This window comes from Ochotona princeps, chromosome 11 (genome assembly GCF_030435755.1).
Source record: "Ochotona princeps isolate mOchPri1 chromosome 11, mOchPri1.hap1, whole genome shotgun sequence".
Lineage (NCBI taxonomy): Eukaryota > Metazoa > Chordata > Mammalia > Lagomorpha > Ochotonidae > Ochotona > Ochotona princeps.
Window position 1 is genome coordinate 24685048 of NC_080842.1, and position 26254 is coordinate 24711301.

The 26254-nt window shown below is 44.9% G+C and overlaps 1 protein-coding gene across 7 annotated transcripts in view; it reads left to right on the forward strand.

Annotated features, from left to right (window-relative positions):
- The window catches only part of IRF2 (interferon regulatory factor 2), a 147521-nt gene that overhangs the window by 96386 nt on the left and 24881 nt on the right, over positions 1-26254 (forward strand). For all 7 annotated transcript variants that reach the window (XM_058669943.1, XM_058669936.1, XM_058669938.1 and 4 more), the window contains 5 exons: positions 7282-7374; positions 15532-15631; positions 16970-17146; positions 17453-17499; positions 26099-26216. In XM_058669943.1, coding sequence (XP_058525926.1) covers positions 7288-7374; positions 15532-15631; positions 16970-17146; positions 17453-17499; positions 26099-26216 — 529 coding nt within the window. In that variant the 5' untranslated portion in view covers positions 7282-7287. Of the gene's footprint in view, positions 1-7281; positions 7375-15531; positions 15632-16969; positions 17147-17452; positions 17500-26098; positions 26217-26254 lie in introns of those variants that run through there.

A 26254-nucleotide genomic window follows, 5' to 3' on the forward strand; every position in this document is an offset into this window, starting at 1 on the left:
GTAAAGTGGCATTTAGGAAGACGAAGATGTCAGTGTGGTATGCAAGCTACAAAGGGGGTTGATTCAGAGGCCATTGGAGCTCAGTGTTTTCTGGAAGCAAAGGTTAGGATTTATGAGTCTGGGCTTTGCTCTCCAGGTAGACCGGCAGGAAAGTTTCAGCTCTCTGCTGACTAGTAGGATGCATTTCAGTCTATTCCCTTTCTCCTAGGCTGTAGGAGCTAAATGACAAGACCCATAAAAAGTCTAGTTTTAATGACTGGCGCATAATAAGAGTTCAGTCGGCCTTAGCCACTGCTGTTAGCACCCCTACAACATCCCTGTTAAGGACACACACTAGTCAGGGCTCTGCGCTGACAACCTCACAGGGCGCTATCCATGTCCTGTTAACCACAGTGATGCTTGCAGCCCTCATGCAGCAGACACGGCACCAGTGACACTATAAATACAGCAAAGTCCTCCCTGATCCATGACGTCATTGCCCTCAGGCTCCATTATCCACAGACAACTATAGTTAGAACACTCCAGAAACAATCTGGAATTTACTCTTCTGTGTAATGAGATGAAATCTTCTGCCTTCCTGCTGCAGCCTGCCCGGGGTATGGACCTTGTCTTTGCCCAGTGTGTCCACACTGTATACCTTACTCACTCATTAAGTCTCGTGTTAGGTTTCTCAGTTATCCCATTGATGTCAGGGTATCACAGTGTGTGTGATCTGGTAACCATGATTTTACTTAATAATGCCCCAGAGCATGAGAGATGTGTTGCTGGCAAAGATCTGCTGTAAAGTGAAAAACTGCAAGTTTATATATATGTGTGTGTGTATCTATCTATCAATAGATAGATACACGTGTGTGTGTGTGTATGTGCAGCTAATTCTATAGTATACAAAAGGTGCAATACTGTCTGTGGTTTCAAACATATACTCTGCATCCTGTAATATGTCCTCAGATCATGGGGGTCTGCTGTACCCAGCTTGTGCCCAGTTGATTGACTGCCATGGCTCTGAAAAGGGACCCAGCCCCCTCTCAAAGGTGTGATGACAGGTGCACTCACGAAGGGTTTTTGTTGGGCTTGAGGATGAATACCTCACATTTCACTTCCTTAGAAGCAGAGGTTGCTCTTATTTCGGGTTTATAAAACCATAAAATTTGTCAGGACCTTACTTAAACATAATCCAGTATTAAGCATAGAAGTTAATAAAAAAAGATAAATCAGACTGTGAGCCCTCAAGTTACAAAAGGACTCATAGAAGCTCAGAAATCATCTTCTTGAAACCTCTCAGAGTGGACCAGAACAGTGAAATGACTAGCCCAAGGAAAACTCCCCAGCAATGGTCAAGTCAGGACCGGCACACAGAGGTGTCCTGATTTCTGGGCGTCGTGGTTCTCTTATGCAAAAAATAGCTACTTGGTGTTTCTCCCACCCTGTTACCACCCTTCTGACTCTGTTCCAGTTTCGCTTGCTTCGGTGTTGGTACCCTGGAGAGATTAGCCTTCCAGGAGATCAAAGCCCATGTGTCACCTTGAATTTTATTTATACTGAGTACTGGCATTTTTTTCTCTTTAGTACTGAGTCTTTTGATTTCTTGGTGTTTGTTACCTCCTCCTTGTAATCTCTGTAAAGATAATCTGCTGTTAGGGTTCAGCTCAATGATCAGTGCTCAATGTAGAATTCCTCCCTTGCCTTTCTTCATAGAAGGATGTGGGGCCGTTCTCTTGGTCATGAGAAATCTATGAAAAACTGTTCTGTGTCGTGTACTAATACCACCTGCGATTCATTATCTGTACAGTGTGGGCAAGTCACATAAAAAAGAGAATGCCTTCATGCAAATGGGCTTGCTTTCCGCTGCCTATCATAGGGGGATCTTTAGCTATTAACACAAATCTGAAGTAAGCTCCTGAGAGTTACCTCTGTGCATAAACTGCCTGCTCTATTGGAGTTTTCTTAAAACTGCATTTAAAACTAATAGTATTCCTGACTTAAGATTTTGAGAAAATGTTTTAGTATAATCAGTTTTGTCTGTCTTTGTTCATTATGTGTTGTCATAACAAAATACCATAGGCTGGGTACTTTATAAAGAAAGAATGGCTTATTTTAAGCTCATAAAGGTTCCAGAGTGTGGCAGCAGCATCTGCTTGATTCTGGTGGGGGCATTGTGATAGGTGGCATCATGGTGACCAGAGTGCATGCTAAATTGTGGTGAGCACTGTGTGTGGAAGAGGGTTTCTGGGGAGGTGCCACAAAAGGATTGCTTTTGACAGTCTGTTCTTGAAGGAACTAACCCAGGTCCACAAGATCTGACCTGCTGCTGCCAGGCAGCATTCATCTGTTCATAGAAGTGGAGCACTGTCCCCATGACCTGCCACTTGACTCTGCTTCCCAAAGGTCCTGCCATCTCCACGCCACCACTCTGGGGACCAGGCCTTCAACCTATGCCACATCCAAGCCATGCATGGCATCCCAGTGTATTGGTCAGTAGAAAGCTATACCTTGAGGACTGGTTTAACCACATCCTGTTGAAAGGTGTGGTATATAAGTAAGAGATGGAATGACAGAGAGATGATGAAATACAATGTGACCTTTAAGATTAGTGGAGGAAGCTTGCTGGTCAAAATAACCTGACTTCCTGGCAAGTCAGAGAAGAACCAGGCAGCTCATGGCTCACAGTGTGATTCAAGGACTTAGGAGGCTGGTAGGAAACACAGCATCAGGAGGATCATCTCGACCTGCTGGACTGGAATTTCTGTATGCTCTGAGGTCGGTGAAACATCAGTCCAGATTTCATAATCAGCTTTCATCTTCACTGTTAACAGAGCTGATCATATCAATCATTTGCTTAACCCCTTCAGTCTTAGGCTATTGATCAAAATCAAAGGCGGAGTTTCCCAGGTCCTGTTTGGTCAGCCTGGTCACCAGCCATCTTTCCAGTTCCTGTCTGCCTTTCAGCACAAGGGTTGTGCTTTGTCTTCCTTCAGAGTTCTAGGCTTGCATAGCAAAGTACCACATACTGTATGACTTCACACTAGAGCAATTTGTTCTGCTAAGGTTCTGGAGTGTAGGAGTATAAACTCAGTGTGGCAGAGGGCCAGCCTCTTGTCTAAGGCCGGGAAGCATGGCTTTTCCTTGCCTCTCTCTGCTTCCAGTGGCTCCAAGGATTCCTTGGCTTAGGGAGCCTCACCCCAGACTGCTTTGACTTTACACGGTAACTTTCCCTCTGTGTCTTCTTTGTGTGTCCGTGCCTACATCGTCCCTCTTCTGATCCCTGGCAGCCTCCAGTCACAACATTTTCATCAGCCAATCAATATGCAGGAAATAGGTATCCCCAGGATCTGGGGGGGGGGTGCTTCCAGTCTGGGAACCCCTCCCCACCAAGGCTAGAAATCCACAGGTGCTTCAGACCGCCATAGCAGATACAGCAGTATTTGCATTGAACTCTGAACACTACTCTGAACACTGTGTTAAATTACATTACCAAATACGTCAGTGTTATGTGGAAAGTTGTCATACTCTGTTGTTGAGGAATATGCAGATGCAGCCTTAGTGGATGGAGCCAGGACCTGCTGTGTGGCAGGAGGCACTGTGATGTTCTCTGTCCATCACTCATTCACATAGTTTAACCATATGCTTGGCATGTGGCAAATTGAAGTTTTACTTTTTGAAGCATAATGAATTTTTTTTCTCAAATACTTCCAAATTGTGTGGTTGAATGCCCAGATGCAGAAGCAGGAGATATAAGGGGCTAACTACGTGACCCTGGGTGTATGTCTGTTCTGTTTAAAGGCGCTTTGTTTAACACGTGTTGTTGGCTGATGAACACTACACTCACAGCCAGTGGCTCCGTCCCCTATGCCCAAGTGCAATTTGCCTGAAGCCATGTACTTTCTTCATTAAGCACACTATGGCCTTTCCGTGCCTAGGAACATGAGGCAGCACTTCAGCAGCATCTTGGGGGCCATTTTAAACACAAAGCCACCAACAGAAGACACAAAAGTGTGGGAAATGTCTCACTAAGTAGACTGTGAAAAGCACACTTGTTTGCAGTAGAATAGAAAAAAAAAAACACAGCAGCGTGTTGCCTCGTTTGACCTCAGTGGGGAACACATGTGTCAGACAACCTAATTTTTTTTTCGCCTCTCTGCATGTGTCTATGATGACTGTGAAAGTACCAGGATTGTGAATTTGGAGGTTACAGATATTTTTATTAGGAAGTCTTAACTCATCAGGGCTCGTGTTGTGGCACACTAGGTTGAGCTGACACGTGTAACATGGGCAACCGGTATAAGTGCTGGTTTGAGTTCCTGCCACTCCACTTCCAAACCAGCTCCCTGCAGATGGACTTGGGAAAGCAGTGGGGAATAGCCCACATACTTGAGCTCTGCATCCACGTGGGAGACCAGGTAGAATTCCTGGCTCCTGGTTTCAGGTTGGCCCTGCTCTGTTGGCAGCCATTTGGCAAATGAATCAGTGGATGGGATATCTCACTATTTCTTCCTTCCTGTCTCTGACTTTTTGTGTATCTCTACAACTCTGGTTTTCAAATAAACAAGTGCATTTTTAAAATAATAATAATAAAAAAAAGTCAGATCACAAATTCAGAGTCTACAAGCAATGCAGATCGATTCTTTGGATATGCCTCCAACAGGCTGTAGCTTTGCAGCCATTTTTTAAAAAACTGTTTCGGGTGATCATTTTTCTCCCTAAGTAAGTTATTTGGGTGGGAAGATATGGGAGGAAATGCCAGGCTGTTATGATGTACTGGAAGCAGCCTTTCAGCCTCTCATATTTCCATGTTACTAAGTTTAGGCTCAGCAGCAGCCTCAGGGACTTGCAGCAGTTCTGCATGTCATTCTGTCCTCCAAAGAGGTGGTGGCCTCATGACTACCTAAGTGCCCCAGCCTCTGCTATGCCCTCTCCTGCCCTTGCTGCCCCAGATCTGTTGGTTCCCACTCCGTACCTTGAGGCCTCACTCCAAGGGAGGTGGTGGCCACTCCAATGGACAGAACCCTCACAGGGGTCACTTGTGAGATCTGTGTGCAGCATTTCCCAGCAGTCCTGGGTGTCTCTGTGACTTCTTATGTATCATCTTGTGCATTGGACTTTTCTCAGGATGTGATGCTTCTTCACCCATGTCCTGTAACACTGGGAATGTCTTATCTTTTCTAATTCTAGGAACCTCAACCCACAATCTTTGAGTGGTTGGATGTACAATGAATAGAACAACTAGGGACACACTAAAGCCCAACCCTAGCTGATAGCTAGAACGGACCGGGGCCTTGCGTTGAACATTTCTTGTGCAGAAGGAGACATTTGGGCTTCCTAGGATTATGAGAAGACCTGTGAGCAATAAAGCTCCCATTCAGAATGAGTGGGCTGTTCGGCTGGGAGGACCAAGTGCATGTGGCTGACCAGTGTGTAGTGGCTGCTCCAAGGTAGTATGTGATGTTTATGTGAGTAGTAAGAGGTTCTAGGAATGTGATGGGATTTGGACAAGGAGAGACGGCTTCATGCTGCGATGGTCTGAAGAAGGAGGGAGGAGGGGGCTGGGTCTTGGAGGATGGAGCTGAATGGGCAAGGCCAGGAAGAGAGGAGCAGAGGCCCTGGTAATCATAAGGAACAGAAGATGTCCTGTCCACAGCTGTTGCATGCAAGAGCTGCAAGAGGTAGACAAAGAAAAAGCAGGTGGCCCATTAGGCAGAGCCTAAGTCCCCCCCTTGGGGGTTCAGTCTGGTAGGAACTGGGATGGGCTCAAAGGGAACGGAAATCCATGGCAGACTGGAGACCTGCTGAAACACCCATTGTCACAACCCTAGTCACCTGACTGCAGGGTTCAGAGCTCATGCTCAGAGGAGTTGAGTTCAACCAAGAGGAGAGACATCTGAGGTTTAGGCAGTCAACTCTGTTCTTAAGGTCCTACAGAATGGGACTGCATCTCAGGATCCCAAGCTGATGATAAATTTAGGCACACATTAGGTAAAGATAAATAGTAGATGGTTTGGGACTTTATAATTCTTTTCTAGATGTGTTTTGGTAGATAAGGGAAAGCCTGTCTCAGGCATGTGGAGGCAGTGGAGACTCAGTCACTGGGCAGGCAGGTTGAGGAAAAGATGTTCCAAGCTCAAAATAATTTTCAAAGGCAAATAGGGTAAAGGTGAAAAAGTTGGCTTCATGTCAGAGAGGAGGGGGAGGGTGATGTTGAGGAAAGGTGCTTAAGGCAGTAGGAGAGTAGGGTAAAAGGAAGGGTACAGAAAGGGCAAGATGTTGGCATCTGTGATTCAAAATAACATCACAAAGGAATGGCTTATAGGTAATAGAGGGGAAACCAAAGTGATTGGTTACTGTACAGCTTTGTGTGCTAGTAGTGGAGATTCAAAGCATTTGTATGGCCCAGAGAGCCAAAAGAAGTGAGTTGAATTCAGACCTAAAAGGGTATGTAGGAATTGGTTATCAGAACTCCTTCGCCACGCTGACCACTCTGCTCTGCTCACCCTTGCTTCTTCAAAAGATAGTACATGGGCCCGGCGGTGTGGCCTAGGGGCTAAAGTCCTCGCCTTGAAGGCCCCAGGATCCCATATGGGCGCCGGTTCTAATCCCGGCAGCTCCACTTCCCATCCAGCTCCCTGCTTGTGGCCTGGGAGGGCAGTCGAGGACGGCCCAAAGCTTTGGGACACTGTACCCGCGTGGGAGACCCGGAGGAGGTTCCTGGTTCCTGGCTTCGGATCGGCGCGCACCGGCCCGTTGCGGCTCACTTGGGGAGTGAATCATCGGATGGAGGATCTTCCTCTCTGTCTCTCCTCCTCTGTGTATATCTGGCTGTAATAAAATGAATAAATCTTTAAAAAAAAAAAAAGATAGTACATGAAGGTTCTGTGAAGCACTGGTCCTCTGAATCCTGATAAATTGAATGTTTGTGCTGCAAGCACTGCCAAGGAGAGTAATGCCTGGCATCAGCAGGACCTCTGAGATGCATCTGGGCCCACTGGCTTCCTGCGTTTCTGCCAGTCTAGGGCACCGTGTTCACAGGACCTCTTGGTTGAGTGCTGGTGTAGAGAATGACAAGCGTGGTCTATTCTACATGTTCACCAGGACAGCTCCTTAGGAATGAGTGGGCTGACTAAGCAGGGCAGGTGACTCTGGAGGAAAGCCCCGGAATGCATTCCCTATACCCACCCATCTAGAGGAAGGAGAAAAAAGAAAAATGTTACACAGGCGAGTAGGTCTTTGTTGGGCAGATAGAACAGTCAGTAGTAGAAATGCTAATGCTGTGTTTCTCTTCTGTCAAAGGGTACCATGCCGGTGGAGAGAATGCGCATGCGCCCATGGCTGGAGAAACAGATAAATTCAAACACGATACCGGGGCTAAAGTGGCTTAATAAGGTAAGTGTGACAGGTGTGCACATGCATGCAGAAAATAAAGTCTCTGCTAAATGCATGTTCACTAAAAGTAAAAGTTTCTTCTATGTTCATAATTTTGTGTTTGTCCATTATAAACATGAAGCAGCCAGAAATGAGGGTCAAAAATCAGTGATGTCAGAAAGACTTTCATTGCCATTCTACTTTGAGTTGTGAGTTTCTGCTCAGATCTGGTGTGTTGGATGATCGTTGCTGGGAAGCCCCTGGTTGTCTTTATTTAATGGTTTACACTCACTTCCTTCTTCAGATTTCTGTTCTCTGCTCATCCTAGCTCTCTAGGATAAAATGAGCTGGAAACTCCAGACTCTTACTTTGGGTCTTGTTGGGAGTGTTGTTTTCTTTACTGTGATGAAACACATGAGGCAGACTAATGTGAAGAAGGGTTTGTCTAGCTCCCAGTTTGGAGGCTGGAAGTCCATCGTTAGGTGGCCCCTGATGAGGGCTTGATGGGAAGACGGGATCAAGGCAGGAGTGAATGTCAGAGAGAGACAGCATCACTAGGCAGCAAGATGAGAGAGGCAAGAGGCCCTACTCCTCTCCCAGGACTTCCCAGCATACCCCAACTCCCAAGGGCTATTGCACCTACAATATCGCCACTCCAGCAGCCAGGCCTACAACATGCGAATCCATGCAGGGGACACTCAGACCTCCTCCTGATGCATCATTCCACACCGTCAGGCAACTTTCCCAGGCATCTCGCAGTGCAGAATGCATTCACTCAAGCCCCCGCTCCACGGCGAAACAGCCTTGACTTCTGCAGCATGCCTTGCAAGTCCATTTCCAAGATCTCCTCCAAGCCTCCAGGAAAACTTTCAGCTGTAAGACTTGTTTTTTTCAAGTTAGGGTGGTGGAACACAGATAGGATCCTCTGTGGTTGAATTCTGCGCTCCTGCAGAACCAGCTCACCAAGGTCTGCCAGTGGCATATGCTGCACTCAGGTCTGCTGCAACCATGGCTGTATGTACCAGGAAGAGGTGCAGTGCTTTGGAGCAAATTCCATTCTCTTATCCTCTCATCTATCTTTTGCTTTTTTAATATTCAGGCATGATGAATAATTGAGCTGGTCAGGCTCTGGCTCTGGACCAGGTGCAACAGCTAAGTGCTAGATTGCAGAGTGGGACCTGCTTCTAACTAGTGAATAGGACAGTGCAGCCTGGTTTTTTTTGTTGTTGTTGGTTTTTTTTTCTCTTCACTGGTATCACCCTTGGCCCCATTTGATCTGTTCAGATCTTATTCAGGTATTTTTTTTCTTCAGCCACTTATTTTGAATGTAGTGTTCCCACATTTGAATGTAGTTGAGTCTTCTCTGAAATAAGCAGGGGTATGATGTAAGTAGAGATAACTTACACAAACATAGGCTGCTTTCTGGTGACCTGTCACATATCTTAAGGTTCTGTGGCAAGCAATGAATATTTTTCTCAGCTTGTTGCATGTGTAATGTTACAGAGTTGGATAAGTAATTAGCCTCTTGCAAAGAAAAAAATGAGAAATGGAGTTGCTCCTTTACTCTGTTATCTGGGGTATGTATGGAGGTATAAGAAGAAGGGAGAGAGTAACGGAGAGTGGAAGAGGTTTGGGGTAATAAGCAGTAATAATAAAACCTAACGTTTATTAAGTGTTTATTATTACTAGGCATTTTTCCAAGCCTTAACTTGCACAGTCTCCTCTGGCACGTACGTTCTATTTTCTGCTTCACAGATGAGGAAACTTAGGCACAGGGAGGTTAAGTAGGATTCTGTTTTGAAGAACAAGGCAGCATTATCTTTTGTGATTGCGGGTGTGAGAGCACAGCTTACATTTCTGGGTTCTGAAGAGTAGTGTGTTGTCCTCTGGATTTCTGTCACCAGCATAGGTTATAGATTCGCTTGGTGCAAGGGAGAATGTACAGGGTGATCATGCCTCCCGCATGGAGAAGGCACCTGAGGTGTTGCAGATGGACAGCTGGATTCTGGACCCTCCACATTCCAACATCTGCGGCCTGTGAGGGGTTCTCATTTGGAAAAAGTGAGGATCATCCTGGAGTATCTTGCTTGGCTCTAGGTTCAATGACAAATGACAAAGGTCTTTTTAAAATGCATTTATTTTGTGTCATTTCAAAGGTAGAGTAAAATGAGAAGGAGAGACAAAGATCTTCCATCCACTGGTTCACTCCCCAAATGGCCACCCCAAGCAGAGCTGAGCTGATCCAAAGTTAGGAGGAGCTGTTTTGTTTTTGTTTTGTTTTGTTTTGTTTTTTACTTTTTTTTTCTTTTAAATTTATGATCAGAAAGCAAATGCATCCTTCTTTGCGTGGCTGAAAGCTCTGTTCTCCTGTGGTTCTTACCTGCCAAGCCTCACTCACTGCCTCTTTGCCCAAAGCAGAAGGAAAGGAATCCTTTGTGTTATCTCACCAGGCTCCCCTGCCTAGGCTGCTGGCCACTGCTGGCACACGGATCCATGCCAGGCATGCAGTGTCTGGCCAGACCAGGCATGTGGCCATGCGGGTACATATGGGCAGAGTCACCTTTAGGCTCTGGATGGAGTCAAGATGTTTTCCGTCTGTCTGCACACTCATGCAGGGCCTCTCCGTTTCCACTGTTCCACTGAGTTTACCTTGTTGGCATACATCTGTCCAGAGTGTGATGTTTTTCCTGTTGAGGAGCACTTCCATTGAATAGTCCCTGTTTCTATTTTGAGTGATCTGACATCATTCCAGCAGTCTCTTCTCCCACTGAAGACTGAAGCAACTCTTAGAAAGCAGGCACTGCCCTCAGAATATGTACATATTGAGACTCTGAGTTGATATGAGGTGGTGGTTCCTCATCCTTAGGTACTGGGACGTGTGGAAAGATGTGAGTGGTTTCTCCCTTTGTTTCTTCCCTTCCCCCAGAAAGAACTAGAAGAAACAGCAACTTTGGAAACAATGAGTACACTAAATTTTCCCTAAACCTTGATCCTTCCCACCTGGATCCACCATGTAATCATTACAAAAAATAAAATTTGTAATTAAAAAAGAAATGAAATGGATACCACTGTAAACCACCGTGATTGTCAAAATAAGCCAATCTCAAAAATCCGCCCCCCCCCCCAAAAGCAGGTACTGGCCAGGGGGCTCTGAGATCCATCTGACCCAGTTGGTGTTCAGTGTGTGTGTATGTGTGTGTGTTTAAAGATTTATTTATTTTTACTTGAAAGACAGATTTATAAATAGAGGAGAGACAGATCATCCATCCACTGACTCACTCCCCAAATGGCCACAAAGGCTGGAGCTGAGCTGATCCAAAACCAGGAGCCAGGTGCTTCTAGGTCTCCCACCTAGGTGTGGGGTCCCAAGCTTTGCACCATCCCCTACTGCTTTTCCAGGCCACAAGTAGGGAACTGGATGAAAAGTGGGGCAACCAGGACATGAACTGACGCCCATATGGGATGTTGCTTTTGGAGGTGGAAGATTAGTAAGCTCAGCCAACATACCGGCCCCAAGTGTTTGTGTTTCTAGTGATGTGTTTCAGGCTAGAGGCCCCATGCCCAGATCCCATGCCTGAGTTCTTGATCATTGTCGTTCTTCAAGAGTGGACCTCGCAACCCAAGTGTACTCTTAGTGAGAGACAAATACGTGGTTGTTGGGGACCTTATATACTTCTCTATCTCTGACTTTTTAATAAAGTGTGGGGAGGATGGTAAGGGAATGTATCCTTTGGAGTCCTCCCAAGAACAGGGAAAGCATTTGGCAAAGCAGCATTATAAGTAGTTCATGAAAGGGGCATTGGCTTGGACTGTTTACTTTTTTTATGAGGATTTGCCAACATAATCGTGTATTTGAGTACTCTGAGGAACAGAATGATTAGGACAGCAAATTCCCATATTCCAGCATCCAGTTTTATTAATGCTTTTATTTATCTTTGCACTTTTGTATTTTTAAAGCAACTGTCTGACAGTATACATCTATGACCTAAGGACTTAAAAAAAAATATATATATATATCTCCATATAATATCATTATCAGTTGGCCAAAATGAATCAGTTTTAAAATATATTCACTGCCTCACAGATTGACTCTCCAGATGACTGCTTTGCCTTGGGTTAGGCCAGGCCAAAGCTGGGAACCTGGAACTCCATCCAAATCTCCCATGTGGTTGGCAGGAACCCAAGTACTTAAGCTAGTTTCTGCAGCTTTCCAATCTGCATTTGCAAGCATCTGAATCAAAAGTGGAACAGCCAGAGCTAAAATTGGTTCTCATTTGAGATGCTGGTGTCATGAGAGGTTGCTTAGCATGCTGTGGCATAGTCCCAGCCCCTCCAGAAATATCTTTTAGCAGTTGATTTGCTCAAATCAGAACCCAGCAAAGGTTCTGGTGACTCTAGAACATTTCTCCTTCTTGCCATTGACTAGTTGAAGAGACCAGGTAGTTCTGACTTTGTCCAGATGTTTGTGGCTGGTTTCCCTGGGCCACTTCTTGAGTACGGTTGAAGAAGCTGCTGCAACCACATTCAGGACTTCTCCTCTGTGTCTCTCTGCATGTTTTCCACTGTGGTCTTCATTTCTTGTGGATCCAGGCACTGTGAATACTCCCCAGACACAGAGGTCATCACATGGTCCAAGACCTTTCCCTTGTAATTAAAAATATACATTTGTTTATTTTTATTAGACAGCCAGATTTAGAGAGGAGATCTGTCCTCCGGTTCACTCCCCAAGTGGCTGTAACAGCTGGAGTAGAGCTAATCTGAAGCCAGGAGCCAGGAGCCTCTTCCAAGTCTCCCACGCAGGTGCAGTGTCCCAAGGCTTTGGGCCATCCTCACCTGCTTTCCCAGGCCATAAGTAGGGAGCTGGATGGAAAGTGAAGCAGCCAGGACATGAACCAGCACCCATATGGGATCCCGGCATATGCAAAATGAAGACTTTAGCCACTAGGCTACCACACTGGGCCCTAAAGAGCCATTTTTTAAGAAGATAAGCAAAACAAACTTTTAACCTGAATAACAAAGAAAAAGCAAGGGAGAAAAGCCATGTAAAGTTAGAGATGAATAACAAAATATCTACTAACCAACCTGTTTCATGTGTCCATGGAGTTACTTTTTCCGGATGTTGCACACACGTGACACCTTTAGGATTCATGCTTTTGTATCTGACTCCTCTCACCCGCGGAGGGTTTTCAGTGCTCACCCGTGTGGGGGTGTGCACCTGTGTTTCTTCCCTCTTTGTGACCGGGTGATGCATGTGTACGTATTCATTGCATGCAGACCTGTTGCATGGCCATGCTGCCTTGTGTTTCCTCACCCGCCGACTCATGGGCGTTTGGGTTGTGTCTGTCTTTGGGCTTTTGTGGGTAGTGCTGCAGGGAACCTTTCTGTATCAGTTTTTGTTTGGATTTCCACTTACAGTTCTTTCGGTGTATAACCAGGGGTGAAATTTACTGGATTATCTAGTAATTGTACTTTGGACTTTATAGCAAAATATGTATTTATTTATTTAAAAGGTAGACTGACAGAGCGAGAGAGCAAGAGTAAGAGAGATTAGGATCTTCCACATGCTGGTATACTCCATCATGCGTCAAAGCCAGGAGCCAGGAATTCCGGCTTGGTCTCCTGCTTGGGTGGCTGGAACCCAAGTACTTGAGCTGTCATTTGCTGCTTCCCAGGCATATTTTTTTTTTTAAAGATTTATTCATTTTTATTGGAAAGCCGGATATACACAGAGGAGGAGAGACAGAGAGGAAGATCTTCCATCTGATGATTCACTCCCCAAGTGAGTTGTAACGGCCGGTGCTGCGCCAATCCGAAGCTGGGAACCTGGACCCTCTTCCAGGTCTCCTACACGGGTGCAGGGTCCCAAAGCTTTGGGCCGTCCTCGACTGCCTTCCCAGGCCACAAGCAGGGAGCTGGAAGGGAAGTGGAGCTGCCGGGATTAGAACCGGCACCCATATGGGATCCCGGGGCATTCAAGGCGAGGACTTTAGCCGCTAGGCCACACCACCGGGCTCTTCCCAGGCATATTAACAGAGAGCTTGAGAGGAAGCAGAGCCACTGGGATTTAAACCAGTGCTCCAATGTGGGACTGCAGACAGTTCAGTGCCCGTCGCTTCGTTTTTCTGAGGAGCCTCCCCAACTCTTGTCTCCAGTACTTGTGCCATTTTACATTCTGCCCAGAGATGTGCAAGAGTCCTAGTTTCTCCACATCCTTATCAACACTTGTGTTTTTTCTTTTCATTATTACTGTTTTATTCTAGTCATCGTATTGGGTATGAAACATGACATAGTTGTCTTGGTTTGCATTTCCCTAATAATTACTGATGCTGAGCATCCTTTCATGTGTTTAGTAGTCATTTGGGAATTTTTTCTGGAAGAAAGGTCTGTTCAAGTCTGCTGCTCATTTAGAGCAGTCCGAGTGGACATTGTTGGGTTCAGTCATTGCTTATGCGGTTTAGTGATTTTTTTTGCATAGTTTCTGTATTATTAGATTTGAATGTGAGCACACATGTGTATATGCATACTAATGCTTAGCAAGATCAACTTGGTCCATGTTCACTTTATGTCTTGTGAGGCAGATTTCAGTGTGTGTCAGCCTATAACCCTTTTGACCGAGGGAAAAATCCAGTAGAAAATTTTTAGGGTTTGCCTCTCTACACCTGCTGCCTCTGAGTATGCAGTCAGTTCTTGTTCATTTGTATCCATTTTCACATCAACCTCAAAAAGCCATTTTAGATATTTTGCTCTCTGTGGTCTACATTAAAAAAAAAATAAAGTTTCGTTGAGCTCTTTTCCGATCTCTGCTGGTATGAAAATGGCTCGTCTGAAAGCCTGCCCTCTCTCTGGATGATACAGAATGGTCAACGAGGAGTTGGTGAAAAAGTCTCTCACTTTCAGTTCTTCTTTATTAACCAGCTTTTTTAAAAATCGTGGAATTTCCCTCTTTAACTGTTTTTGGAAAACTCTTCAATGTTCTGAAAGATTTCCAGATCAGGCTTTGTGACTGGTTCTTCAGAGAAGGGCGGAGGCTCTTGTTAGCAGAGCTGGGACCCCCTGTGGATTTGGGAGACCCAAGTGAAGACTCCCTCTCCTTACCATGGTGTGAGGACCTGCATTTCTAGCAGAGATCAGAATCGCCTGCAAAGGTTTTGAACTGTGTCGTGTGCCTGGGCTTGGCTTTATACAGAGTGTAAGGCACCAGCTCTGTTATGGAATAGGAAATCTTAATTTCCAATGTGGGGAACACAGTGTGGTCTGATGAAAAGTATTGGAGTATGGGATCACATGACCTTGATTTTAAAGTTGGACAGTATTGCAAGCTTATTACATAAATTCATTGGGTTATTGCAAGAAAGAAAAAATAAGCCCCATGTGGACATGTGTCATGGTACAGTGTGCCAGGGACCTTAGTAGCTGCTGGTTTTGGCGACAGGCAAGCAGCATGGACATCGATTCTCTCTTCAGTCTCTCTTTGGGTATGACTGTTTCTAAAGGATCAGTTCCTGATCTTTTGATTGTTAGTTCCAGTTGACCCACTTAGAATTGTCCCTAGGGCTGCAGTAGAGAGCAGCAAATCTAATATGTTGTCTTGAGGGCCTTTCCCCAGAAAGCAAGCATCATCTCCCTGTCTGTGCACCTCCCTGGGTGGGACTGCTCCTTGGGGCAGAGGAGTAGACCACAGGGACTCCAGTTTTAGACACAGTCTCCTGTTTCTGTTGGACATGAGCAGATGAAGATGCTTGGTCTCTGTCACAGTGGCCTCATGTACACTCACATAAGTCACCCAGGGCAGCTGCCATTAAAATTTTCTGCATGATGGGATTACATGATACAGCATTGGAAAAATCAACTGGTGGCCAGTTTTTTGTAGTCTTCTGAAGAGAAAGTGTACCAATGATGGGACACTTATGGGTGCCCCTCAACCTCACCTTTGGCCTTGGAAAGCATTCCCTTCCAGTCCACCAGCCTGGATGAGAACGAATCTCACCCAGGGTTCAGTGTCTGAATGGGGCCCCATGGAGGATGGGGATTGGTTTGCAATGGATGGCACTATAGGTGCTACATGATCTCAGTGATGCTTAACTGGGGATTCAAGGCTGGAACCTAGACTCCTCTGCCAACATGGGGCAGAACCTGGGACCACAGTACTTACTGACATCTTTCTTTTTCTCTTTCCAGGAAAAGAAGATTTTTCAGATTCCCTGGATGCATGCAGCAAGACATGGGTGGGATGTAGAGAAAGATGCCCCACTCTTCCGAAACTGGGCAATCCACACAGGTACGAAGATGCCCTGCTTTGGCTGTTGAGGCAGGTGGTGCTGCTGCTCAGTTTCAATCTCATGATGCTTGTAAAATGTCCCGGCTTAGGGCATCATGGGCTCCGAACTCTGGGTCTGTTCCCCGGCACTTTAGTGGTAAATACCAACACTCAGAAGGGACATCCCACAAGGCCAAAGTCCTTGAAATTTTCTCTCTATACCGTGTTCTGACAAGTTCCTCAGCTGTTGCCAGAGGAATATAATCTCATTTCTTCTGGAGCCATGACTTGGAGTAAATTGGTCCTCCCTGAGAAGTGAGTTAGACCACTCCTTTATGTATACTGCTCAAATCCTTTATGTGGAATGGCATAAGATTTGCATGTAACCTGCATTAATTCTCCTATATACTTTAAATCCTCCACAGAGTTACCATAATACCTAACATAATGTAATTACTGTTTAAATAGCTCCTATGCCATATTGCTTCAGAAATAATGGCAAGAAAAAAGTGCATGCACATGTTTAGTGCAGATACAATTATTTTTTCTGGGCTGTTTCTGATTCCTGATTAATTGACTTCACAGACAAGGACCCTGTGGACACAGCGGCCTGGCGGTTTTATTTATAACAAAAATTTTTTTAATATTTTATTTCTGTTTGAAAAGCTGACTTACAGAGAAAAAAGGAGAGAGAGAAAGAAATCTATCCACAATAGCCAGAGCTGAACTGATCCAAAGCCGGGAGTCAGGAGCTTCTTTTGGGTATCCAACATGGGTGCAGGGTTCCAAGAACTTGGGCCATCCTCTGCTGCTTTTCCAGGCCACAAGCAGAGAGCTGGATGGGAAGCAGAGCAGCCAGGACACAAACCAGTGCTCACATAGGATGCCAATGCGTCAGGTGCAAGACTAGCCTACTATGCCACATTGCGAGCCATTGTAACAAAATGTAGTCAGTAGACAACTATTTACAGCAATGAATTTTTTAGATTAAATGGAAAAGGTGTTCATGATGCTTTTGCTTGCTGGCTTTCCCACTTTGTGGGCTTCTGTATTACTTAACATTGATTCCTTTTTTTTCTTTTCTTTTTTTTTTTTTTTTTTTCTGCTGTGATACCTTTGTCTTGATCTGCTTGATAGAACCTGGAATTCCAGCTTATTCCCATTCTCCCAGATTGGGAATGATCCAGAAACTTCCTTAGTCCCATGGCCTACCTGGAGGGTTGGTCCTGGTAGATGCAGCTGAGGAATGATAAGGCCTTTCTCTGCACCACCTGGCCAGCCTTGCTGGGCCTGTAGTTGCCTTTTATGACAAATCTGATTTCCCTCCCTGTTTTTCTTAACCCCTGACTGCTGTATCAGGAAAGCACCAACCAGGAGTAGACAAACCTGATCCAAAAACATGGAAGGCAAATTTCCGATGTGCCATGAACTCCTTGCCTGACATTGAAGAAGTCAAGGATAAGAGTATAAAGAAAGGGAACAACGCCTTCCGAGTGTACCGGATGTTGCCCTTGTCAGAGCGGCCTTCCAAGAAAGGTAAATACACCCACCCGCTGGAGAAACCATCACGTGGCATGTTCCATTGTGCCCAGTTGGCGCCCATATTCTTGCACCTGGAGTTCCTTCAGGGTGGCAGGCAATCCTCCTGCCTTCATCTCCCTTAAAAAAATAACTTTTAAGAAACCAAGGCAGGAAACAATACAGGAGGTATTTGGACCATGTACATGTTCAAGTAAAAGGCTCACTGAATGATTCCACAAAGATTTTAGTTTAGGAGAGCTATTGCCCTGTATATCCTTTGTGAATTAACCCAAAACTACTTTGTTGTTGTTATTGCTGCAGGAAAGAAACCAAAGACTGAAAAAGAAGACAGAGTTAAGCACATCAAGGTAATCTTGAGTTGTAGAGTCAGAAGGCCAAAGTCCTGACCATATTAACAATTCATACGTATTTTTTTCTTTCTTAAAAAATAAGTAGCATGATCTTTGCTGAATACTGAACTCTTTCTTCTTTTGCTATTGTATTTTGTATGCGTGTGTGTGCTTTCTGTGTCTCCTCTTTGGCATGCACCTACTTCAAACACAGGTAACCACATCCTGGCTTCGTCCAATTTGCTGGGAAATTTATGAATGAAGTCATAAATTCACACTGAGTTTGACAGCTTGAAGCCTCCATCTGGTCACCACAACTGTTGCCAGCTGGCTACTTAGTCCCCCACAACCAGCTGGAGACACAAGTCTGATGCTATTAAATATATTGTCAGGCCATCAAATGTATTTTAATATATGTTATGTGGTGTATACTTCTATTAAACTCTAAGTCTATACTTACAGATAAACTTACAGATAAACTCTATACTTATAGATAAATTTCATCACAGGCCGTTAAGCTGAGGACGTAGGAGTCAAGTCAAGTACTCAATTAATGTGGTTCTTGGTAGCTTTTTTCTGTTCTACTGTGAACCACCTTGTGTTCCTCAAGGATTTCTGTATAGGGGTATGTGTGTGTGCTTGCATGTGTGTGTGTGTAAGAGAGCACGAGAGAGAAACACACAAGAATTTTTTGGTTGACTGTGCAGTCTGAACTTCCTGTAGCTGAAGAATCTTAACTGCTTTGCTGAATGCTGAGGAAAGAGCCAAATACCCCATGCAAAACAGGAGACTGGCTTCAGCTGCTAAGCCAGAGAGCCCTTGGGCAACCTGGCTTGTGTTTGTAGGTGAAGAGATCGAGGTATGAGAGTCCAGCAACATGGTGCCCCAGGTCACAAGGTTATGTAGAAGTGAATTTGAATATGACCAGGATTCTGATTTATAATATGGAATAACTGGTAAAGAAAAAAAAATAGCAAATCACCTAGACAGCCCATTGCTTAAAAACTGGCAAAATTTTTTTTAAAGCTGGCAAATTTAAATGGTCGGGAAAAATAGGAAATAATTTATGCCAGGTACATTCTCAGACATAAGAAGATAGTCACATTTTAAGGGAAAACTTAGGTAAATTGTTAAAGTTGCATGATAGTCATCTCTACAATGGAAAATAAGTGGTTTTGGCAAAGTATTTCACCCTTCTAGTTTCACTTTCAATATTTTTAGTTTCTGGCTTATTTTAAATATAGCACAGTCTTAAGACCTAATCTTGTTTTAATTTTTTTTTTTTTTTTACAAAATTTATTTAAGTATTTGAGAGGCAGAGAGAGGAGGCAGGCAGAGCTTCCATCTACTTGTTTCTTTCCCAGGTGTCTGCAAGGGCCAAGCAAGGCTGGGCTCTTGCTAAAGCTAGCAGCCAGGTGCTCAGGCCAGGTCTCCTGCGTGTCAGGAACCCAGGTACTGGTGCCATTACCTGCCACCTCCCAGGTCTTAGCAGAAAGCTGGAGTCATGACCTGGAGCCCAAAGTTGGACCCAGGCCCTCCCTTGGATAATGTGACATATTAACCACTGGGCAAGACACCCACTTCTTGTTTTAACTTTCTGTTGTGGAAATGTTTAACATACATACAAAGAGACAAATAAGTAACATTAACCCCACAGAGCATCACCTACATTTCAGCGTTAATCAATCACCTGTAGCCAATTTTGCTTTCATTAGTACTCTCAGCTACTTCCAAACCACCAATATATAAATCCCAGTTATTCCATCACATTTGACTCATAAAAAAATACTTAATACTTTCTTGTAGTTCCATTTAACATGGCAAAGACATTCTAAGCATCATTATCATTTCTTCCATAAGTATTTCACTGTGTATATGTATACATATGTGACATGTATGTAAACATATACCATGTGCTCTTTAACAATACCACAGTGTCATTATTGTACCTGAAAAAAATCAACACTAATTCAGCATCCTAACTCCTGTAAGATTTTGTTTTCTTGAATGAAGGTGTGTATAAAATACACGCATGATTTTTGGATGTTTCTATAAGTTTTTCTTCAATGTATAGGGTTTCCCTATGTAAGTTAAAAAAAGTTTTTTGAACTGGCACTGTGCCATGGGATACTGGCATTCCATATTAGTTCTGGTTTAAGTTCTGGTTGTTCTGCTTCTGACCAAGCTCTTTGTTAAAGAGTCTGGGAAAGTAGTGGAAGATGGCCCAAGTTCTTGGGCCATGATCACCCAGTTGAGAGACCTGGGTGGAATTTCTGGCTCCTGGCTTTGGCTTGACCAAACCCTATTTTTATAGTTTTGAGTTTTTAATACCTATCTTTTTTCCCCCCAAATATTTATTTATTTATATGAAAGGCACAGTGACAGAGCCAGAGAGACACAGAGAAAGAGAGATGTACCACCTGTTGAGTCACTCCACAGGTGGTCACAATGATCAAGGCTAAACCAAAACCAGGGCCAAGAACTCCACTGAGTCTCCCACATGGATGTCATAGGCCCCAATACTTGAGCCATCATCTGCTGTTTTTCCAGGCGCATGAGCAGGAGGCTGGGATGGAAGCAGAGCAGCTGGGACTTGAACCACTGCTTTGATATGCGATGCCAGATTCACACAACACAGTGCTGGCCCCCTGATGCGTGTATCTTGATTAGTATTGTTTACTCAGAAAAATGTAACTTCCCTACAAATACATGATGTTGACAAATTGCACATAATTGGGCATGAATCAATCATACTTACCAGTATTTTCACAGCAATTGGCTCAGTGCCTGGCACACAGGAAACAGCACATATTTGGTAACTGAATAGATGAATATGCATTTGTTGACTGAGCAGATATATAAAAATTATACACATAAAATATAAATGTGCATTTCAAAAGTTCATGAAAACTATAATTAAAAGATAAATCTATTTTGGTCCCAAAAGTCTTTGAAAATTAAGCATGAGGGATTTTCAAAAAGTTCATAAACATCCATATTATGGAAAAAACTGCTTGGGTTTAAAAAAAAACTTTGGCACCAAAGTAATCATGTTAAAATTCCATTTTTCAGTGGACTTTTGAAGTTTCCTTGTGTGCAGTGGGATTGGAATAAGAGGTTTGGCACAAGGATGCAAATTTAATTTCAGAAGTGGAGTTAGTGGAGAAATAGGCATGAAGTAACAGATGTGTGATCTTCAGCACACTTTGCTCACATAAACACCGAACCCATTCACTGTCTGGCAGATGGCAGTGATTGTAAGATGCACTAGTATTTTATGTATATTTAAGGAAGAAAAACCTGACAGAATAGATGATAAAGCCCATTTCAGAAATATAGAAGCAGGCGTCTCAGATTGATAGACAGTGTCCCTATAAAATGAAGAATTTCTACAGTACCATCAGCCCTGGTGGTGCCTTCCTCAAGGCCACTAATACGAACTCATTACAGAATGTTCAGCTCTGGGTGGGGCCTTGCACAGGGGAGTGAGGGAGAGGCTTGTGGGTACAGTCACCCAGGCAGCATGTATAATAAAACCCAGATGTAATGAACACATGGTTAATACCTGAAGCTTGTGCCTCGCAAGGCCGTTGTTGCTTGTGCAGAAGGCAAGTGAGTCACCAGACATAAGCACAGCCTGACTTTGAATGTACATGACTTCCATTATAGTGGCAGAACATGGAGAAGGCCAGGAGACTGCCCAAGTTCTGTGGTTCAGGGTTGCAAAATCAACAGTGCTGACTTCATGTTTCTAAGCTACCTCCTCAGCTTGTCTGGATTATATAGCTAAAAGACCTTATCTTCACTGAGTGATTGAGAACTTTGTTTTTTTTGTGCTGTGTGTCAGAATACCTAACCTCTGAGTGAAATGGGAATATGCAATTGGATAGCCTAGGCTCCCCTACTGGGAAAATCCATCTTGTGGATAGAGAACTTGCTGGCAGACCAAAATTCTTCCTGGTACCCAATTCAAATTGAAGTGAATTTGTGATTAGGAAGTGGTGTTTAGAACACGGGGGTCTAGCGTCAGTTTTGTTGAGTCTCTTGAATGACTTGTCTCCAGGCTGTGTTTGTCCCAGCGGTGTCTTCCCAGGGCCCACAGGCAGGTAGTAGGTACAGAAACACCACCTCAGTGTTCTGATGTTCTTTCTCTGAGTATATACTGTAGGTACTCGGAGAGGCGTGTTTTACTTGAACTGGATCCCACATATGTGGAGGTAACTGGCTTCCCAAAGGAAATAAGAACAAGGAAAAAAAACAGTAGTGCACAACACTAGATTGCACATCTGCAATGCATGTATGTGTTTCAAGAATTGTGGAAAAGATTGCTCTGGGACTTAAGACAAGGTCAAGGACAATCAGGACAAAAGGAAGCAAGACAGAGGGCTGGTAGTTGCCATTTTTGAGTCTTTATTAAGTTGCAAATGGCGAATATTTTATCTGATTGCATCCTGTGATGGGCAGGCTGCCTGACTTTGACACTGAAGGAATGAGGCCCGGGGAGACTGAGTCATTTTCCCAAGGTGGCACTGTTTTAAGGAGCTGATTCTGAATTCATGGCCGTCTGACTCCAGAACCAATGTTCGGTGACCTCCTCTGGGTTCTGCAGCTCTTTTTAAGCAGTGAAACCTGTGTCAGGCCATGGTGGTAGACAACCATGACAATGCAATAGGAGCCATCAGGAACAAGGGCCTAGACATTAGAGCTGCTGGGTCAGCCCTGGATGAGTCAGGAAAGGGCTTAATTGGAGCAGGAGCCTGTGTGAGGAGACACTGAGAAATAAAGACTTGTCGTTAGGATCTGTGTAAACGAATGCTTCCCGCCTTGGGCGCTGTTGCAGATGAAATAGCCATGGTATGCATCTGCGAAGTGCTTCCAGATCAAAGCAGATCTGTCACAATGGCGAGGAGCATGCCTGGCCTGCGCTAGTCAGAACTTAGAGCTGCATGTGGAAGTTACAGGAAAATGACTATTGATTCAACAGGAAGTCCTAATAGAACTGTTGCCCCAGATAGTGACATGGGCCAGATAAAAACACACCATACTCCCGGAGACTGCTTAATGACAGGGTGGAGGACTGGCAGGGCAATTAGCAGAGTGATTCCTTCATTGACTGGAAGAGGTCTTCCCTTGAGTTAGATGAAAACAGGTGTTGGGGACACACTTGAGGGTCTTTAAAAAAAAGATTTCTTTTTATTGGAAAGTCAGATATACAGAGAGGAGGAGAGACAGAGAGGAAGATCTTCTGTCTGATGATCCACTCCCCAAGTGGCCGCAACAGCCGGAGCTGAGCCGATCTGAAGCCATATATATGTTTTTAAATTTATTTCTTTTTATTGGAAAGTCAGATTTACAGAGAGAAGGAGAGACAGAGAGGAAGATCTTCCGTCCACTGGTTCACTCCTCAAGTGGCTGCAACGGTCGGGGCTAAGCCAATCCGAAGCTAGGAGCCAGGAACTTCTTCCAGGTCTCCCATGCGGGTCTGGGGCACAGGGACATACTTGAAATACAGGTAAAGTCAGAGCTGCTCTGGGTGACACAGGATAGTGGGCTTAGCCAGCCTGCTCTGATCCTCCCTCTCCTTACTCGTGACTCTTGAAGGCACTGGTTGGAGCACAGTTTGAAAGCAAGAAGACCAAGTAGCCTTCTCAAATGATCTTAAGGATGAAGGCACAGCTGAAATCCTTAGAGCTGATTCAGAGAACCACAGTTCAGGAACATAAGGGAGATCTTTTATTGCAGTGACAGGAAGGAATGGAGGCAAGGGGAGACTGCAGTATGAAGTGTGGACAGAGAGGGCAGCCATTGGAGGAGAAAGGGTAGACACATTTTCCCAGAGCCTAGGAGAGGATATGGAGGATGAAATAGTGTTTCATAGCAGGAGTGTATGGAAGAAGAGGTCCTGGGTGTTTAAGCCTCAGAGAGGAAGTGGAGAGGAGGGCACTTTCATGTTTGACATGTTGAGTTTATAACAGGAGCTGTGCATGAATACCAGTGGAGATGGAGACGGAACTGCTTGGAACATGGAATGACTCTCTCCGTCCCTACCTGTGTTTTGCATTGCTCTTCCTCATAGTCTACCATGAATAACAGCCTGACACTACTTCCCTCCTACCCTGCACACTTCATGAAGTTCAGTGCCGAAGTCATCAGGGAACTAGCTACCTTGTGACAAAAAGATCCTGAAATGGAACCATGTAGCATAGCTAAAGACCACATTCAGTTCCTGTGTCTGCTTGGGCTTAAAGTGTGTGATGTTGGAAAATTAATTTATTCTCTGAGTCATTATTTTCTCAAGCATCAAATGATGAAAGTATCACTCACAACTATACTGTAGATCACATGAAATGCTCGAAGCCTTCAACTGAAGAGATGAAAAATCAGAATAATTCAGGTTTTTAAATATATGCAAGTCTCATTACTTTTATAAGAAACCTGAACACAGGGTGAGTGAAATCAATATAGCAAGAGAAATCCATAAAAACAAGCAGTTCCTTCCGTAATTTCCTCAACTGCTCCTGCTTACAGGGACATGGTGGGAATGGAAGAGGGATAATGAAATGCGGGCATGGTCAGGACTGGGGAGGCAGAAAGGGCTGCAGTGAAGACACCAACCAGGAAGGAAGGCACCATGGGAGAGACAGAGTGGCAGCAAGGACTCCGTAGGAGGTTGCTTCCCTTAGGGAGCTCAGAGCATGGGGTCAGGAAAGAGGACTGCAGGAGAGGTCATGGCACCTGGGAAAGTGGAATTTCATTGGTGACCTTTGACCTTGGTCAGCACCTGCTTGATAGGAAGTGCATGTGCATCTCTTTCTCGTTGACTGTTTACACCTTTCTTTAGACAGGGTCCTCTTACTGTATCCCCAGTTTACCATTGTCCATAGTGCCTATCCCCAACTTGCCATCCCTCCCCACCCCCCACCACCTGCCAAGAGAGGCTCAAAGAGCTTCAAGTCCCAAAGGAGTCAGACTCTGCCCCTGGGCTGTCTGGTCCCAAAGCCTCTGTTCTCATATCCTTCCAGGAGCTAAATGTTGCAGATACAGGAGAACTACGACCACAAGTGGGGATGAGGGCGCAGGTGAGGAGGTGAAGTGGAGACAGGGAAGATACTTGCTCAGAAGTTTGGCTCTAAAGAGAAGAGGAAAGGTGGTCACACAGGTCACAGGCAAGTAAGACTCTCTCAGAAAGGGCAAGTTGCTTATTTGGATCTTGAAAAAGAAGGGGAAGATACAAAGTTCTCGGAGTGGGTGTGGCAGAGGCAAAGTTCTTTCATGGAAACTGTTCCAGAATTTCTCTTATGCCTGGCCTTTGGTACATCTGGTAAACCTTGCAGTGTGTGTGTGTGTGTGTGTGTGTGTGTGTGTGTTCTCTTTGTACCAAGCAGTCAGTGATGAGAATTTGCAAAGTGCACTCTTGAAGGGGAGGTGCTGGGATGTTTGTCCACTTTCCCTGTGTAACTTTGCTAAGATTTTCTGTGTGAGATTTACTCTTTGCAAATATTATACAAATAAATTGGTTAGAACACCCAACATCATGCCTTAGAGTTGCCTACTACTCACAGTTTTTCACAGCCAAGCCCTTCCTCCCTCACGCCATCCTCTGCTTGCAGTCCCCTGTGCCTTGTACTGCTCTACCCTCTTCTTCCGTTTCGGATCCCTCAGGTGCTCTCCTGTGTGGCCGTTTGTCTGACCTGAGTTTTATCATCGTAATAAATGCAATCTTCGTGAAGACGCTCTCTCTTTAACATGCTTCAAATCAATTCTGCCTTGGCACTGGCCTTCTCAGAATCCACCAGAGCCCTCACAGGGACTGTGGACTGTGGATTGGGGGGTAGGGCGAGGCGGGGCGGGGTGGCTAGTGTGCTCATTTTTACAGAGAGAGAGATTGAAGCGTGGAGACACATTACCAATGGCAGAGATTGAGAGAGATGTCTAAGGAAGGAAGATTCATGCCTGCTGTCTCATTACTGTGAATGTGTAGCCTCTTGGGTGGCATGCACTAGTCAGGTACTTGAAGGGCATTTGTGAGAAGTGATGGCTGGGGGGCTATCTGAATGGACTTCAACGTCAGCCGCAAGTGCAGCCCCTTGTGGTCAGCCATGTACTGACTACAGGGAGCACAGGTGTTCAGGAACAGTGGCAAACCATCATCCACAGCTCCTTCTGACTCCCTGTTCTTGGGGCGGTCGCTAAGGCTGAGGTTTTTCCTTAGACAAGTGTACTACAGGGGGCAGGGTTCCCCTTGGAAGAGAGAGACAGGGAGCCTTTTGGAGCACACCCTCTTCAGAGCACACCCTCTGAGAAAACGGCCTTGGAATCTCTGCAGCATGAGACTTTACCCAGAGCCATGCAGCTCTGACTAGCCCCAAAGCCAGCCAGGCACGCTCGTGTCAGTTCCACAACAGAAAATGCAGGAAGCGGAACAGTTAGCTAGCAGTGCAGCCCATTCAGCAACAGGTGTGTGTAACCCAGGCTGATAGAGAAGTGGGAATGTGTGCACTGGAGCAGCATGAGTGACCCCTCAGCATCCAGAAAGCAGGCAGAGGGTAGGATCTAAGTGAAGACAAAGGAGGGGAAAGGAAGTGTTCTCAATTCTGTTTTCTTTTCTTCTTCCTAGCAAGAACCAGTTGAGTCATCTTTGGGGCTTAGTAATGGAGTAAGTGATCTTTCTTCTGAGTATGCGGTCCTGACTTCAGCTATAAAACATGAAGTGGATAGTACGGTGAACATCATAGGTAAACTGTTTTGACATCTCCTCTTTTATGCGCACGAG